The sequence below is a fragment of the Barbus barbus genome (genome assembly GCF_936440315.1).
Source record: "Barbus barbus genome assembly, chromosome: 27".
Taxonomy (NCBI): Eukaryota; Metazoa; Chordata; class Actinopteri; order Cypriniformes; family Cyprinidae; genus Barbus; species Barbus barbus.
Genome location: NC_136755.1, coordinates 8,523,241 through 8,537,500, shown reverse-complemented (window position 1 = coordinate 8,537,500; position 14,260 = coordinate 8,523,241). Strand labels below are relative to the sequence as shown.

The 14,260-nt window shown below is 36.6% G+C and overlaps 1 protein-coding gene across 3 annotated transcripts in view; it reads left to right on the top strand.

Annotated features, from left to right (window-relative positions):
• The window catches only part of adcy2b (adenylate cyclase 2b (brain)), a gene marked incomplete at its 5' end in the record, with an annotated part of 81,952 nt that overhangs the window by 61,576 nt on the left and 6,116 nt on the right, over nucleotides 1-14,260 (top strand). For 2 of the 3 annotated variants that reach the window (XM_079380933.1, XM_079380932.1), the window contains 12 exons: nucleotides 728-886; nucleotides 1,215-1,347; nucleotides 3,084-3,260; nucleotides 3,404-3,447; nucleotides 3,599-3,679; nucleotides 4,257-4,326; nucleotides 4,459-4,556; nucleotides 7,707-7,791; nucleotides 10,906-11,043; nucleotides 12,398-12,514; nucleotides 13,109-13,293; nucleotides 13,907-13,991. In XM_079380933.1, the coding sequence (XP_079237059.1) occupies nucleotides 728-886; nucleotides 1,215-1,347; nucleotides 3,084-3,260; nucleotides 3,404-3,447; nucleotides 3,599-3,679; nucleotides 4,257-4,326; nucleotides 4,459-4,556; nucleotides 7,707-7,791; nucleotides 10,906-11,043; nucleotides 12,398-12,514; nucleotides 13,109-13,293; nucleotides 13,907-13,991 (1,372 nt within the window). The remainder of the gene's footprint in view (nucleotides 1-727; nucleotides 887-1,214; nucleotides 1,348-3,083; nucleotides 3,261-3,403; nucleotides 3,448-3,598; nucleotides 3,680-4,256; nucleotides 4,327-4,458; nucleotides 4,557-7,706; nucleotides 7,792-10,905; nucleotides 11,044-12,397; nucleotides 12,515-13,108; nucleotides 13,294-13,906; nucleotides 13,992-14,260) is intronic. The other variant, XM_079380934.1, reaches the window with a different exon arrangement.

The following is a 14,260-nucleotide window of genomic DNA, read 5'->3' as shown; positions in this document are numbered from 1 at the left end:
TGCATAAAAAAATCATGCTGGTCTAGACTGTTTTGTGCAGCAGGGACATGGTAACATTCAAACTGGCTTATCTGAAACACAAGATGATGCGTTCTGTGTGCTGAATGAATATATACACAGGCACCAGACACACTCCCTCATAAACCAACACGTACCGCCGCAATCCTGGCACCTTCTGATATTTACTTTGCTATAAATATTTCTGGTGTTAAGCCGAGTTATGTCAGTGAAATATGGTGCTGTTTCAGTCATTTCAAAGGATGGAGGGAGAGCCTGAAGTGTGTACATGCTGGTAAAGAAATATCTTTCATGACACTGGAAGTAAACCTTATTTACATACAATAGTTGTATAAAGTCCATCAAGAATATCCAAACTTATTTCTTATGATTTAAAAAAACTTTCAATCTAAAGGTTTATGTTTATAATTAGTTTAGTAGACAAATATTAATTGTGCCTTCACATACATTTCTTTCAAAACTTTGTAATAAAAAAAAATACTTTTTAAATATGCATTTAAGAATATCTTTATACATTTTAATCCTGACAATTGATTAAAGTGCATTTGGAATTAATTACATGCTGATTAAATAATAATATGCTGATTAATTAATCAAATTTATCAAAAAGAGTTACATAAATATTCAATTACACTATTGTGGTAAACAATGCAATGTTTTTTTATTATTATTTTAAAATGTATAAAAAAGAATTTTTTTGTTATTTTAGGAAGGTGAGAGATGCTACCGGAGTTGACATTAACATGCGTGTTGGAGTGCACTCTGGGAATGTTCTCTGCGGGGTGATTGGCCTCCAGAAATGGCAGTATGATGTTTGGTCACATGACGTGACCCTGGCCAATCACATGGAGGCGGGGGGTGTACCTGGGTAAGATCTGAATATGACTTTTGTTTTTCCCCATTTCATGATTTTCACATATTTGCCAAAAGTGCTATTATGCTCATGGAGGGTTCTTGACGTTAATAGAAATGCTCTGTTGAGAGCACAGTGAATGTGCTTTTGTGCTACTAATGAGTGTTCGTTGAATAACCAAAAAAAAAAAACTGGAACGCAAAGCACTACATTCATTTTTCATATCTCGACTCTATTGTCTCTGTGGGCATTGGAACATTTGTGAAATACTCACGTAATGCACCTGTTTTTGTGAAGTGTTCTTTCATTCGCCAGCCAGTAATAGTTGTGTGCTCCTCTCCAGACGAGTTCACATCTCTTCTGTGACACTGGAACATTTGAAAGGAGCGTATCAAGTCGAGCCAGGCAACGGACAAAGCAGAGATTCTTACCTGAAAGAGCACGGCGTCATCACGTACCTAGTCATCAACCCGAAGGTAAAAAATGACGCACTCCAGCTTCTACTGTTTCTGAAGGAAACAGTGTTGCTTTGTGTTTGCTGGAGGTTTCTTACTGGCCCAAATCATGTTAGGGGCTTATAACAAACATCAGCTATGATAATAATTATTGTGGAATCAATAAAACCTTTTATTTATTTATTTTTTTATTACTTAATTATAAAATACAAAAGCATGTTTTTTACCCAGAAAAATTGTAAAACAAAAGTATTAATCATAGCTGATCATATCAACATCTGCTGTATGATAGTTAATAAATCATATCATAATGTGTCTACTTATGCAACTTGAGCTTTTCAAATTAGCATTGCATTCAATTCACCTTGAGCACTAATTAGCATAATTACACTATTTAGACTGTGCGGTTACACAAACATGACTTTGTGGTCATATTTGACAACCCTGGGAAGAGTATTTGTCAAAACACAAGTTCAAGAAAACAGGCATCAAGACCCAGAAGATTCCTGAACATCCGTCCATTCAGATGTGTGTGGGCTTTTCAGCCCACAGATATCATAATGCCTGGCACCATATATTCACATAACAACGCCTATTCTTTTATTTATCCAGTGCCTTATTTACTTTTCAACAATGCATTTGCTTTGCCCGAGGTAACAAAAGCAGCACATTTTTCTCATAAGAGACTCATACATTTATTTCTGTTCAGTTTGAGCCTTTCGGCCCTCTTATCATAACAGCCCACTGCACACCCACTCCCTCCACACTGCCATTATGACTGCATTTGAGTTTGGAGGGCTTTTGCTTGTTTGTTTGGTTGTTCTCTTTTCTTTTATCACCCTGTTGTTCAGTTAATGCCAATTTGCATTTTTTTGTTATATTCTAATGAACAACTGTCATTGAGTCAAGCTGCTGTAAAGTAGACCATACAGATTTGAGGGAGCCACTGTTATCTTTTATACTATAGCAGGGGTTTTCTATCATTTGGAGTCAAGCACCCTCAAATATGAGAAACCTCTTGCAAAAGACCCCTTTCCTAAAATACATATTGATTCATGTGTAAAGCAGCTTTTTACATGAATGAATATGTATTTTAAGAAGCCCCCCATTTTATATTTTTTTATAGATTATATATTTTATATACAATATGAAATGTGAATACAACATGCAGTTTTCTCTCAAATTCTCTATTTTCTCTCAAATTTTCCCCAAAGAATTTAATTTAATTTAATTTATTATTATTATTATTATTATTTTTAATTTCATTAATACTCCTATGTACCTGTGTGCTAATGCAATCTGAATCATAATTTGGAACCACAATTTCGATTTCAAAATCTGCTTACAATCAAATTAGGTTACACTGAATGTTAATACAGTTAATCAATTAGTCCAGTTTTAGGACCTTATTTGATTTTTATCAGATTCTTGGAATGCATGTGTTTTATTCCATAAAGATCTTTTACAGTTGGTTCTAAAATCATGATAGAAATCCAGTGGCTTTGGAAGTGGTTTTGCTTCAGGACCCAGATATTATATTGGACATCAAGTAGGGACTTGACACAGTACCACAATTGTTTAGGATCCCAAAGTACACAGAAATATCTTGAATATCAGTATCAGATCACGTAATACACTTGAATCAAAAATGTATATAAAACACACCTGTGACCCACCACTTCAGTACATATTCTTGTTCAAATGTTTTGGATTGCTGTGCTGTAAAACAACCATTTAGACTTGTACTTCATGCTTAGGCAGAAAAACGGAGTCCCCTGCTACCTGCTCGGCTTCGTCCCACTCTGGATGGGGCCAAGACGAGGGCGTCTGTCCGCATGACGCAGTACCTCGAGTCCTGGGGAGCGGCCAAGCCGTTTGCTAACCTCCACCATCGAGACAGCATGACCAACGAGAATGGCAAGATCAACACACACGTGAGTCAACCTGAGCACACACGCAAAAAATACTGTCATTCTGATGGAAGATTTAAATCGTGATTACTGTCATCAGGACCAGTTTGTACTAGAAGCACTTAATAGTGCTCTATTAATTACATTTGTATATTTTTCTCTTACAGGATGTGCCGTTAGGGCAGTACAACTTTCAACAAAGGTCTGAAAGGTCTGTTTTTTGACTGTTTATTGCTTTATATAGCATAAAAAAAGCAAAAATCTAAATTCAAGTGAATAACCTTTCAGAACGTTCACACTGACCTCATTTACATTTCCGTGGTTGTTTAAAGTCTCTCTCCCTCATTTTTCTTCTCTTTCAGAACAAAATCACAGAAAAAGAGATTTGAAGAGGAGTTGAACGAAAGAATCATTCGCACTATTGATGGCATTAACTCACAGAAGTAAGCATCCATAATGCTTTGCATCTTATCCATATGGAGTAACTCATGAATTGCTAAATAGCTAAATGTTAACAAGGATCAAGTGAAGTCTGACCTCGCAGTGGGATTCAAAATCTTATTTAAATCAGCAAAAAAAATTAATACGTCGACGTATCTGGAGCGGTCGAATAGGGAATCTACACATATCTATGGTCTGCTCGTCACTCCACTGAAGAGAGGGGCGGAGTCAGCAGAGCTCACTAGCATTTAAAGCAACGGACTAAAAAACAGCTCCCTGAAAACAGAGCTGATTTTGACAGGCTAAAGGTGTTTTTTTTACACTACCATTGAAATATTTTAACCAAAGTATGTTATAGACTTTTCATTAAGACCCTAAAGAATCATATCAACTTGTGTAAAATGGGCATCCGATGACCCCTTTAAATAGAAAAATACAACTTTATGTTTGACAGTTCATTTCACTTTCAGAGCATTTCCTGCATCAATGTCACCCAAAAAGCTATTATATTAGTGATTCATCATGACAATGAGAATTTCATTGTTACAAATGACTTAATTGTTGCTTTCTTTCCACCAGACAGTGGCTGAAGTCAGAGGACATTCAAAGGATATCTCTGTTCTTTCATAATAAGACACTCGAAAAAGAGGTACATTTCACCTTGAGATGTCATTGAATGGCAAATACTTTATGTGCTTCATTGTAAAGAGAAATCCGCATCCGAACAAAAACGTATAGAAAACCGTAAGAGCTGAAATATTTTTTTTTTTTCTTCTAACAGTACAGAGCCACAACTCTGCCGGCCTTCAAGTACTACGTCACCTGTGCTTGTCTCATTTTCTTCTGCATCTTCATAGTGCAGGTCTTAGTCTTGCCAAAGTAAGTGCTATCTCCACCGCATCTTCCAAGGATCTCATTGTCTTTTGCGATGCAACTACGCCGCTGTCTCCCACAGCACTTAGACCAAGTGACACATAATAATATTACAACATTTCTACACAATTGAGAGAAAATGAGTTCAACGATTAAGACCGGGATGATGGGAATGTCAATGCCTGCCTGAAAAAGACAGCCCTGAGAAGAGAGTTATAGATTTTTTTTTTAATCTGAGGCCAATCTGGTTTGGAAATGATGTCTCCCTTTTGTATGAAGTCAGACAGAAAAATCTATGCAAGACATCACCCTAATTTACTGCTCATGTTGACCGAGACCACATTCACAAGAGCCAAGAGCACAGCGCTTTCTCTCAAGCTGAATTCCCACTTACTGACATTGATTTTATATCAGATTTATAGTGAGATATGGCACCACAAAGACTAGAACTAAACACTTTTGTTCCTATATTCAAAAAGCCATTAAAATATGTGATGCTTGTTTGGGTTTATTTACATTTTCTAAACTTTGCCAACCCCAAAGCCCTAAATTTCAGCATCTAATTTGTCTCACACTATTTGTTCTGTGTGAATGTTACCTTGAATCTTGATTATAATAGATGTTTTGTTGTTATTCTAAGCAATCAGTATTTTTTTCTCCTATTGGACAATATTATTAAGCAGGTGAAAAATCCCAGAGATCTAGACTGAGGAAGGCATCTGTTAACTAAAACTATTGAAAATTGTTTTGCTGGAAAGCTAAAATAAAAGGTAAATATTATAAGATGTCATTTCATACCTGCTCACCAAACTTACACAGGAAGGAAACAGAAGACACTTGCCTTATTTGAAATCAATGTACCATCAGAATGATTTTGAAACTCAAAATTATTCTGATAATACATACAGTTGCTTTAAATTGAAGTACTAAAATGACTACAATTAAAGCTAAATAAAAATATAAATATTAGAGAAAAAATTTTTTAAATATGAATGCTGCCTTAGCAACTAACTGAAATAAATAAAGAAGTTTAAGTTTGATTACAAAAACTACTTAAAGGTAAAATAAAATATAATAGATTTCTTAGATTACAAATGATTAAAAAAATTAAACAAACTGAGATAATTTGGCAGCAGCTATTTGCAATAAGTGTAAATAGCAATTCAGTGCTTTGCGAAAGTATTCATACTTCATTGTTTCACATTTTGTTATGTTACTGCCTTGTTAAACTGCTTTAAATTATACCCCCCCCCCCCCCCCCCCCAACATCAATCTACACTCCATACACCATATTGACAAAGCAAAAACAGAATTGTCACAACTTCGTAAATTTATTAACAATAAAAAACTCAAATTAGTACATTGCATAAGTATTCATACCCTTAACTATAATTTAGCTGAAGTACCTTTACAGCCTCATGTCTTTTTTGTTTGATATGACAAGCTTTGTTCATCAACATTTGGCAATTATGTGCCATTTGTCTCCTCACCTCTTCACCTCTCAAGCTCTTTCAGGTTGGATGGGGGCAGACGCACATTTTCAGGTTTCTCCAGAAATAGTTGATTGGGTTCAAGTCCAGGCTGTGGCTGGGCCACTCAAAGACATACACAATGTTGTCTATAAGCCACTCTTGCTGTGTGCTTAGGGTCACTGTCCTGTTGGAAGGTAAACCTTCTGCCCAGTCTGAGGTTCTGAATGCTCTGGACTGGGTTTCCATTAAGGCTCTCTCAATATTTTGGTGCATTGAGCTTTTCTTCTATTCTGATGACTCCCTCAGTCCCTGCTGCTGAAAAATAGCCTCACAGCATGAGGCTGCTACCAGCACACTTTACTTTTGGGATGGTACTCTGCAGGTGATGAGCAGAGCTGGTTCCCTTCAAACATGATGCTTAGAATTGAGGTTCATCAGACCAGAGAATCTGTGCTTTTTTGTAAATTCCCAGTGTGTTTTCTTATGTCTTCACTGAGGAGAGGATTTAGTTTGGCCACACCGCCATAAAGCCCAGATCGGTGGAGTGTTGGAGTGATGTTGGTCCTTCTGTAGATTTCATCTATCTCGACATATGATCATGGAGCTCAACTAGAGTGACCATCAGGTTCTTTGTCACCACTCTAACCAAAGCCCTTCTCCATCAATTGCTCAGTTTGGCCAGGAGGCCAGCTCTAAGAAGAATCCTGGTTGTTTCAAACTTCTTACATTAAGGGTAACAGAGACTACATGCTTCTGTGACCCTTCAATGAAGCAGAATGTTTTTCTGAACTCTTCCCCAGATGTGTGGCTTGACGCAAATCTGTTTCTGAGCTCTACAGACTGTCCTTTTCACCCCAGGGCTGGTTTTTGGTTTGATATGCATTATCAGCTGTTGGACCTTTTATTAAGATGTGTGTGCCTTTCCATATCATACCCATTCAATTGAATTTGCCACAGGTTACCTTCACTCAAAGTCTAGTATCACCTACAAGCAATATGAATGCTCCTGAGCCAAATTTCAACTGTCCCAGATAAGAGTATGAATACTTACGCAATGGAATAATTTTTTACTTTTAATAAATTTGAAAAGATGTTAAAAAACTTTTTTTCTTTTTTTTTTGCTTTACCATTATAGTGTATGGAGTGTAGATTGATGTGGAAAAAAGTCATTTAAAGCAGTTTAACATAAGGCAGCAACATAAAACGTGAAAAAAATTTATACTTTTGCAAGTCACTGTAGATCCTATTTACACTAAGTGCTAATAGCAATGGATTCTATTTACACTAAGTGAAAATAGCAGTATTTTGTTACCGATATGCTATTTACAGTAAGTGCAAACAGCCATAGCTTCAATTTACACTGTTAAAGTGGCTCATTTTTACTTATTGCTAATAATGGCAAATATCTGCACCTCGGTATTGTAATACATATGAAATAATAACATGTTGAGTGTAAATTATAAGTTTTATTCATATTATTAAACCCAATACTTCATTATCAACTTTTCAATTATTTTCCTTAAATTTTATTGAAAATAAATGCCGTTCCGATGTGATATGAGATGTTAAAAGGGACAAGAACGAATTCGGCCAAAGGGTCATGTGGGACACAAACTATAGCAGGCGAACACAGATGATGAGTATGTATGCTTTGGAGAATCTCTGATGATTTTGTCTCTCACAGAACCACCGTCCTTGGAATTTCATTCGGAATGGCCTTCCTGCTGCTCGCCTTGATCCTCGCCATTTGTTTTGCTGGTCACATACTGGTAAGTGGTGCTCGTACTTGTAAAAGTAAATATGAAGTAGCTTTCTTTGGGAGTGAATTGTCAGTGAATGAGGCAGTTTGGCTTGTCTGTTCAGTCTAGTCAGATGTTGACATGTTACATATTTTTCCATTTTCTACTGTGTACTGAAATGCCATTTAATAAATTGAGGTTTCTGCACATTTGAGACCCTCATCTTGTTAGAGAAAATGCCATACCTGGAGGAAAAAACACAATATCAAAACAAGATTGAAATTTCCTTGTTTTAACCCGAGGAACAACACACTTTCTCTGCTCTTAGAGAGCGTCGTCTATAATCAAATTACCAGCTACTTTGGACCTGTGGAACATAAATGGCTTAAGTAAATGTCAGCTGTATGTCTCTCTATTTTCTTTCTCCTGCTCTTTCTTTCTTAATATATAATGAAAGCTTAGAGCGAAATGGCTTATTCAATATTCAAAGGCCAGTATATTCACTCATGGGAAATCTGGGAATCTGAAAGAACATGTTCTGGTCATATTCCACCCCACCCAAGAAAATTAAGCCTATTTTTATAACCGTTAAGGTTTACTGTATTGTAACATTATTTTCAAGCAAATATTATTTAAATGATCTTTATACACTACTGTTCAGTAAGACTTTTTGTTTCAAAAATATATAATTTTACTTCATAATTCAAATAAATGCTATTCTTTTGAACTGTCAAAGAATCATAATAAATTTATTTTATGTATAATAAATGCAGCCTTTTTTAGCATAAGAGATAAAAATCTTACCATCCCCAAATTTTTTGGAACAGCAGTGTGCATCACGTTAGTATTTGTTGTACTGCATTCATTTTTATTTACATTTATTTTTCTTTTAAAGTGCAAAATCGTTGTATTATAGTAGTATGACCTTTGAGAATGCTGAAAACTACTGAGAAAAATGCTCATCAGAATTTGGGGTCATAATGCAAAAACGTCACAATGCTATAATTATTAGATTTAAAAATAAGCTTCAATTTCTGTATGCAAAATATATAATTTTGGGGGGAGGGGTGACAGACTGAGCCATACACTCACTGGAATTCCTACTATAATCAATGTAACCTGTTTTTCTGTATATTGAGGCATCAATTTTATATTTTTAGAAGACATGACCTTCCAAGGAATTTGAAGGGTTTTTATGCCCACCAGCTCGACTTGATTTGTCCATTAATTAACCAAACAGTTTCAGTTGAAGGTTCAGAATTCGTGATGATAAAAAATAGGCCACACTGAATGGTGACATTGCGTTAGTCCAAAAAACTTTTTTTCTGTTTTTGTGTCAAAAGACTGTTTGTTGTCTCTTTTTCATGCAGTAAACTCAAGTCCTCGTGGGATTGGGGATTGCTGGTGTGAGGGTCATTTTTATAAAGCTCTGGCACTCACATTTTGAGTTTCTTTTATGGTAGGACTCTCTTTTGGTTTCACAGACAACTGTCAAAGTCATAAGTGCCTGGAGCTCTATAGAATTTAGTTAAGAGGCTTTCTCAGTTTGTTTCCCATTTATCTGATGTTAGAGTTCACATTCGGCCCACAGATTTACAAATATAAAAGAGGGGTTAAGGTTATCCAGTAGAAGTGCTGTGTTTAAATACTGAAAGCTATTTTTTGTATAGTTGATGTAACTAACGCGTGATTGACAGGTGAGAGGGTTTTTTTGTTCGGAGTGTCTATTCACACTAAGTGCAAATAGCCCACCTCGTTGGCAAAGGCTAGTTACACTAACTCCGCCCACTAATGTGTGATTGGATTAGTCAACACTAAAAAAAGACACTAATTCAGTGTCAGTTTCAGTGGCGTAGGTGATAAGGCGCATGCATTTTGACATTATCGACCAGAGTTCGAATCTGCCTTTTGCCGATCTTTTTTTCTCCCTTTTCAAATCTCATTTTGCATCGGAAAGGCATTTATTTTCAATAAAAATGAGGGAAATAATCAAAAAGGTGAAAATAAAGTATCGGGTAGGGTTAGGGTAGGTTTAGGGAGGGCCTTATTGTCCCAATAAGGTGGCATCCATTTAATAATTTTAATTAAAACTATCATTTACACTCAATACGTTATTATTGTGTACTGTTTTATAATGTACTACAATACTGAGGTGCAGATAATTGCCACTATTTGCAATAAGTAATATAAATAGCAGACAATCTTATTTTAAATCAGTGTAAATAGAATCTATAGCTTACTTAGTGCAATCGACTTACTTAGAATCGATAGGTCACTTAGTGCAAATAGCTGCTGCCTTTTTTGTTTAGCTCCTCTACCTCTTTTACTTCTTTTTGATTTAAGCCCAAAGCATTCTTGCACAGGGTCTAGGTTAAGTGTTTTGTAAAATGCTGTTCCACTGCAGCTCCGTTAATACTCATCCTGACAATGAAGCATTAACTGAGTCACTAAAGGTAACACGGCCTCTACAAACATTACATTAGTACCGCAATCAGTACAAGGTGAGTTTGACAAACAAATCTCAGTTTCTTCAAGGCCACAAAGTCCTATTTCAGATAAAAATGTTTTTGAAACTCAGGCAGGGATTTGATTCTGTCAGTATGTACTCACCCACATGTCATTCCAAAACCACCTGTTTTCTCTTTGCAAAACAGCCACGTTGGTCCCTTTTGGCCTTCACTTCTCTTTCAAAAGCCTCGAAAATCGGTTGCCAGTAAATAGTGGTATGCTAAGCTACTATGCTAAACGGTAATCTTATTGAAAATAATTGAAAACACAAACAATGGAAAAAGTTGTTTCAGCCTATGAAATCACTTTTGGGGTCCAAGGCGGGTCAGACTCTACAGGGGGAGGAAAACTGTACCAGTTCTGTTTCAGAAGGCCTTAATTTAGTCAATTGCATTTTTATGGAAATTATGGAAGTAAAATGGATTGTGAATGACGTTTCATGTTGACTTCCTCTTTGATATAGATGGCTTTGTTTGTTATATATTCACTCAGTATGAAGTTATGTTTATTTATGTGTCTCTGACTTGTGGGGCACAATCATAACCTTGAGCATTTGGAATAGAAGCAGATATGCTAATGACATTGGTGGGAGTTAAGCTTGTTTTTTTGTTTTTTTCTTTTCTCTTGTTGCCGTAGCAATGGGGCAAAGCAGCCTCCTGCACAATGCCCTGGCTCCCCGGCTCCTCTAAAGTCATCACCAACAAGCCCTGGATACGACTTGCGCTCACCATGGCAACTACTGCACTTATCCTAGTCATGGCCGTGTTCAACATGGTGAGCATCACTACTACTTGATAACTGGTCTATCAGCTAGATTGGACTGCTTTTAAAATGACTGACATTTATTAGATTCAAATATAATTTGTTATTATTGAGCATTTTCAATAAGATAAATATTCTGTGCTTGCTTTGTTATGGTTATGCCAATATCGTGAACAGCCCGCTGGCTTTATGGTTCAGTAATTCAGGAAACTCTTTAGAAATAAGGGTAATACAAAAATCTTGCTCTTGCCTAGTATTTCAAACCTCCTGTGCCCTAAAAGACCTATGTCAGGATATTCTCCCCAAATAATATTACAAAATATCCCTACTCTATTAAAGCTATGTTAGAAGTCCCAGTTTTGTGTATACTGTATATAAAATAGGAGGGGACCAAGTACCAAACCCTGAGGAACCTCAGGTAGTTAATGTGATATAGACACTGTTTGGTGGTACAGTTCAGCTCTTATCATGCCGAGCTTTGAAACCTTAGATCAGGTGACTTACTTGGTCAAAGAGTGCAACATAAGACAGGTGACATAAAGACCAGTTATCTTCTTTATTAAATGGTGCAAAATTTTCATTCCTAGCATACATAAACCTATTAGTATTTACAAAATATATTACATGACACATTCATTTAGACAGTTGGCTGATAAATCACTCACCAGTTTTTGGCCCAGTTGGAGGGCTTTAGCTGTGGAATCTGTATTGGTTCACAGTAAAGGGCAGAGCAGAATTAGTGTCAGCTGTCTGGTTGGATTCATCATTGTGGTTAGCGTCACAGTACTAGGGCTCTGGTCCAGTATGGATCTAATGATGTTATCCCTGAGCTCAAGTGATTGGCTGTCCCTGTGGGAGAGAAACACAAAAGGAATGTGACTGAATACTTGGGTTTTTGGTTTCACGCATCTAAGATCAAGTGTTACACTGTTCAGCTAGGCTTGTTAGAACTTCGATATTTTGTTCTCTTGTCGTGACAGCCACGCATTTGTAATTGCGGCTTAAGTGTCAAAACATTCTTTGTCCACTGTATTTCTATAATAAACAAACTTAAGTAGTCACCACAGATCACCATGCTTCAAACATCTCAGCATCTTTTCAATTAAATCCTGCACCAACTGGACAAAAACTGTGTCCACAGAAGCTTCTATTCTGCCAAAGTTGGCAGCTGGTCATCTCTGCTTTTCCCATCTGCTTGCAGCTCATTGATTTTTGTTGAATTTTGCACTTGTGGAAAAAAAAAGTGTTATGAACTTCTATGAAACATATTTGTTACAAAATGCAACAGATGTGTTTAGCTAAGAATGATGGTGTCTTTCTGCTGTAATGCTCTAAATTTTGTTTTCTCCATCTGTTGGGTTTTAAGTTCTTCTTAGGCGGAGACAGGATGGTACCATCACCTCCACTCAACATTTCCAACAGCAGTATAGATGATCCATATGGTCAAACCACAGACTCCTCAAACAACAAGTTCTACTTGCCAGTAAGTTGCAACAAATCTTATCGCATGCCTTTTGCCCACAAATCTCGGTAATTTGCTTCTCAGAAAAGAGTGAACTGTATAACCTTTTATTTACAGACCCACATGAAAACATGTTGTAAATCCTCTGTTGAGATGTTGGTTTAAAAAAAATTATTTGTATCTGTCTTTGAATTATGAGTGTCATGAGATAAACCAATTTGTCTCACGCTTGCATCAGTATATAATAAGTCACTTTATACTGTGGGTGATAATGTATGGCGACTCTGTAGTGACATTTCACAGCTGAAAATATGGTTATGCACTGAGAACTATATATGACTGTATATCTGTAGATCTCTACAGATATCAAGATGTTGGACAAAAACATCCTCAAGCGTTTTCCTAGAATGATACAGTACATTGGTTGGGAAAAAAGACTCTTGGTGTATATGACTTTTTTCATTTCTTAGTAACGTCTATTTTGTAATATTTCAGGCTTCTGTTATTAAATACTTAGCATTTAAATCCAAGCTTCATATTTCTCTTTTCATTGATACTGATTGGCCGTGATGAATGTACAGATGTGAATCTGACTGGCTGTCTCTGCCCTGGCAGTATTTCATTTACAGCTGCATTCTGGGATTGATCTCATGCTCCGTGTTCCTGAGGATAAACTATGAGCTGAAGATGATAATTATGCTTGCTGCTGTAGTGGGTTATAATATCATCATTCTTCAGACCCACGCCTCCATACTGGATGATTACAGCATGGCCCTCTACAAGACCAAGCATCCAAACCGGTACTGGACTCCCATATGCTCCCACATATAGTGGCCCCAAAAAGTTGTCACAAAAAATCTGTAGATATATTTATTTGTAGATGACACTTCTTTAGCAGAAAACACACACAGTGAGTAAAAGAATGAAGAATTGTGCCACATAGATACATCTGGTAAATGTGTGGAGGCAATTCTTTCCAGTAGGTCTCTCAGTATCTCCAGGGATTATGAGTGACAGGTGCTGCTGCTGAGATGGCAGGCTTTGTTTGGATTAGTCTTTTTGGAGGACTTGACAGTGTAGGACAACAAAACATTTTTAAACAACAGCCTACTGCATTTCTCTCATAATTATTTTTTCATGTGGTATTATTCTTTCTTTGTTTCTTTTATTGTTTTCCCCTTTCCTTGCCTTCATTGAGCATTTGTGAATGGATTAAGATTAAGTAATGGGTCAAATTGGCCTCTTTTATGCCAATACAACATGCCTATGACATAATGAATCTGAATATGGTTAGACCGACACAGTATTGCTGAGAAGTCAGAATAGCACATATCCTACTCTAGATACAATACTTTTTTCATTTTTGTGTCCTCTTGACTTTTAAAATGTATGTTTCTGTCTGTTCCCCCTCAGGCCGGGTGTTCTTAAAGATTTGAAGACCATGGGCTCTGTGTCATTGTTCATTTTCTTCGTCACTTTGCTTGTGCTGGCCAGACAGGTGAGTCTGAAATTTTTAGCTTTAACACTGGTATCATTCTTGCTTTTTGTTATTGAGGGGTTCATCTAAAGAGTTTTTTTGTAGTGAGATCCACTGATCCGCATGTGACAATTCAGAGGAATAGTGCACCCCAAAATTAAAATTTGCTGAAAATGTATTCATCCTCAGGCCATCCAAGATGTAGATGAGTTTGTTTCTTCATCAGAACAGATTTGGTTAAATTTAGCATTACATCAATAGCTCACCATTGGATTCACTGCAATGAATGG